This window comes from Gekko japonicus, unplaced genomic scaffold (assembly GCF_001447785.1).
Source record: "Gekko japonicus isolate JY-2015 unplaced genomic scaffold, Gekko_japonicus_V1.1 scaffold505, whole genome shotgun sequence".
Classification (NCBI taxonomy): domain Eukaryota; kingdom Metazoa; phylum Chordata; class Lepidosauria; order Squamata; family Gekkonidae; genus Gekko; species Gekko japonicus.
Window position 1 is genome coordinate 838,218 of NW_015169788.1, and position 3,034 is coordinate 841,251.

Consider the following 3,034-nt stretch of genomic DNA (forward strand, 5'->3'; position numbering starts at 1 on the left):
GGAAAGAGGAGCCGGCCGCTGGCAGGTGGCTCTCCCTGGTGGCAGCTCGTCTCCCGTGGCAGCTCGTCTCCTGGTGGCAGCTCGTCTCCCTGGTGGCAGCTCGTCTCCCGTGGCTTGCCTCGTGCCACTCCAGGGCTTCCTCCTCCTCCTCCTCCCTCCTGCCCTGCTCCCGGCTAGGGGACGCCTGCTCTTCTCCCTTCTCTTCCCACTTGGTGGTGCCTCTCCCCACCCCCTGACCCCTCTGCCTCTCTCTTTGCTTGTGCCGCCCTGATTCTGCCTGTCGCTGGGAAGGAGAGGATGCGCAGGGAGCGGGAGATGGCTGCGCAGCTGCTAGCGGAAGCCGTGGAGGTGAGCCTGGGGCAGGGAGTTCTCCAGGGGTTGGGCTGGGGGCAGCGAGGCACCTCCAACCCTGCCCGTTCTGCCTGGCCTTCCTTCCTTCCGCAGGACGCCGGCGTGGAGCCCCTGCAGCTGGATTACCGCACCCTGGCAGCACTGCCCAGCAGCGGCCTCCCGAAAGCCACGCGTGGCGTAAGCGCAAGCCTTGGAAGGCGGCTGGGGGCCCCTTTCTCCCTCCCCTGCCAGCCAGTGGGCCGCGTCAGGCCTGCATGGGAGGGGGGAGCTCTTCTGGCTGGAGCAGCTGTCCAAGACCCCGTCTCCCCACTCTGGCCTTGGCAGGTGTGCCGTGCTGCAAGGGAGAGACGGGCACGCTGGCTGGGCTGGGCAAAGAGGGCACCACCCGGGCAGGGAGAGGGGGTGGGCGAGCCCAGGGCTTTCCCCGCTTTGGCAGCCGGAGTGTGGTGGGCTTCTCTCTGTCTCTGACCAGGGAGGGTCTGTCTTGTCTCGTCCAGCAATCCTGCCTTACACAGACAGGGGCCAGCCCGTGAAGCCAGAGGGCCAGCAAGGGGCGCTGCGTCCTGGCCGCGGGCTCCAGAGGTCGGCTCTTGGGATATGTCTTCTTCCCTTTCTGGAAACTCCAGGGGGGGAGAGAGAGAGAGAGAGTGAGAGAGAAAACAAAAGCCAGTCTTGGAAGATTCGGGGAGGGGGGGGGAGGAGGAGTGCTGGGGGGGGTGTGTGTCTGGGGAGGGGCTTCCTTTTCCGGGGATTGCTGGGGAGGGTGTGCCTGGAAACTTGATCTTGGTTCTGGTGCCGGAGTGTGACGGCTGTCCAGGCTGGCTATTTCTGTTCTGGCTGGACAGGGGGCTGGGCGGGGCTGGAGAGGAGAGTCTCCCTTTGTCTGCTGGGGCTGGGAATCGCTCCCTCCCTCCCTCCGTGGAGCCAGGCCCCGGCAGAGCCCTTTTTCTGGCAGGCAGAGGCAGGTAGAGTACAGGGACCGCGAGGCTGGGCGGGATGGGACCGGTGTTGGTTCTGCTGTGGGTTGGCTTCAGCTCCTGCGTCCATCCTTAATGGCTGGAGAGGAGCACCTGTGGCTCCGTGCCCGGGATGCCTCCGCCAATCAGGACTGGAGGAGTTGGCGGAGGGACAGGAGGAGGATAGGATCCTGCCCTGCAGTTGATCCTGGGCTCCCCGGCCCTCCGTGGCCTTGGCCAGCAGCTGTCTCTCTCTTGTAGGGCTTGCCTGTCCCCGCCCGGCCTGCCTGAGGCTGGGGCCCTTGTGCCTGCCGGTGTGTGTGGCCTTCCCCAGGGGGACGACTGAAGCGCCCTCAAGGAGGGAGGGGGGGCGCCCTTTGTCTCTCAGCAGCCAGGCTTGTTCTCTGGGCAACGCGGCCTTGGCCGCCTGACCTCCGCTTCCTCCTCCTCCTCCTCCTCCTCCTCTTTAGCTTCCTTGTTGTGAAATGGAAGGGGACTCCCAGGAGGTGCTCCCTGCGCCAGAGACTTGTGTCCCCCACCACACCCCCACCTCGAACCCAGGCCCAACGAGCAGCGTAGCCCTCTCGGCAAGTGGGGTTTCCCTCGTGGGGCAGCCCGGCGAGGATCCTGCCCCCGGCCGGGAGGAGGCGGAGGCAGAGGAGAGCCTGGTGGACTCCCAGCCCATCCCCTTCAGCGCCAACCCCTTTGTCGTGGCCAACCGGCAGGGCAGAGCCAGCGGGAAGGCGTGCTTGGGGGGCCCTCCCCTCGGCTACGGCCAGGGCGGAGTCCTGCGGACCAGTCTCTACGCCAAGGCAAGCGGCTCGGCCTGCTGCGTGGGGTGGCGCTGCATGCCATTAACGTGCTGGATCTGGAGTCTTGCTACTGACCAGGCCGGAGAGAGGGGGGGCTGGGTGTTCTTGCGCTGGGGCTGGAGCTTTGTCCCCTGTGTTGCCTGCCCCTGTGCGCGCGCGTGTGCATCTGTGGCCGTGCATGCCTGGGACTGGGGCAGGAGCCCTGCAGAGCGGGCGTGGGGGTCAGCTGTTCCTGTGACCTGGAGGAGTGTGTGGCTTCAAACGGGCCTCTGTCCCTCAGAGGGGAGGGGGCGGCAGAGGAGTCGTGAGATCTCTGACCTCTCGCTCCTGGCCCTCTGGGCACCTGACTGCTCTGACCTCTGGGATCTCCGCTTCTGTCCTTGCCCACGTTCTTCCTGAGCAGTGAGCTGCTCCTCCCTCCTCAGAAAGAGGGGTGCTCTGGATCCCAGGGGAGGACGGCGAGGGATTGAGGGGGGGGGGCTTTGGGACTGGGCTGCCCCGCCAGAGGGCTTTGAAGGCTGCCGTGGGGCGGTGCCAGGTCAGGGGTGTGGTTGGCTGGAATTTTGCCTTCCCCGAGAGGGAGGTGGGGGGGGGGGGGGGTGGCCCCCCAGCCCCCACCAGCGCCTCTCCTCCTGGTGCCCTCCGGGCTTTGGTTTGGTGCACCTTGGAAGTCGGTGGGGCCAGGAGGTGTCTTTACAGGCAGGGCTCCCGTCTGGCCACGGGGGAGCTGGTTGGTTGTGCAGATTTCGTAAAGGTTGCCTTGGCGGCGGCCCCCCCACCATGAGTGACTGAAGGGGTGTCTGCAAGGAGATATTTCCCAGCAGTATCTTCATCTGAAAAGACTTCCTTTCAAATGTCACTTCTGACCGAAAGACTGAGGAGTGGTGCATGACTTCCCCCCCCCCCCGATACATC

General features: G+C 66.0%; 1 protein-coding gene across 1 annotated transcript in view; it reads left to right on the plus strand.

The window, feature by feature from the left end:
• The window catches only part of SCRIB (scribbled planar cell polarity protein), a 117,457-nt gene that overhangs the window by 94,219 nt on the left and 20,204 nt on the right, over positions 1 to 3,034 (plus strand). The window contains exons 25-27 of the mRNA XM_015416965.1: positions 178 to 348; positions 445 to 528; positions 1,778 to 2,119. Coding sequence (XP_015272451.1) covers positions 178 to 348; positions 445 to 528; positions 1,778 to 2,119 — 597 coding nt within the window. The remainder of the gene's footprint in view (positions 1 to 177; positions 349 to 444; positions 529 to 1,777; positions 2,120 to 3,034) is intronic.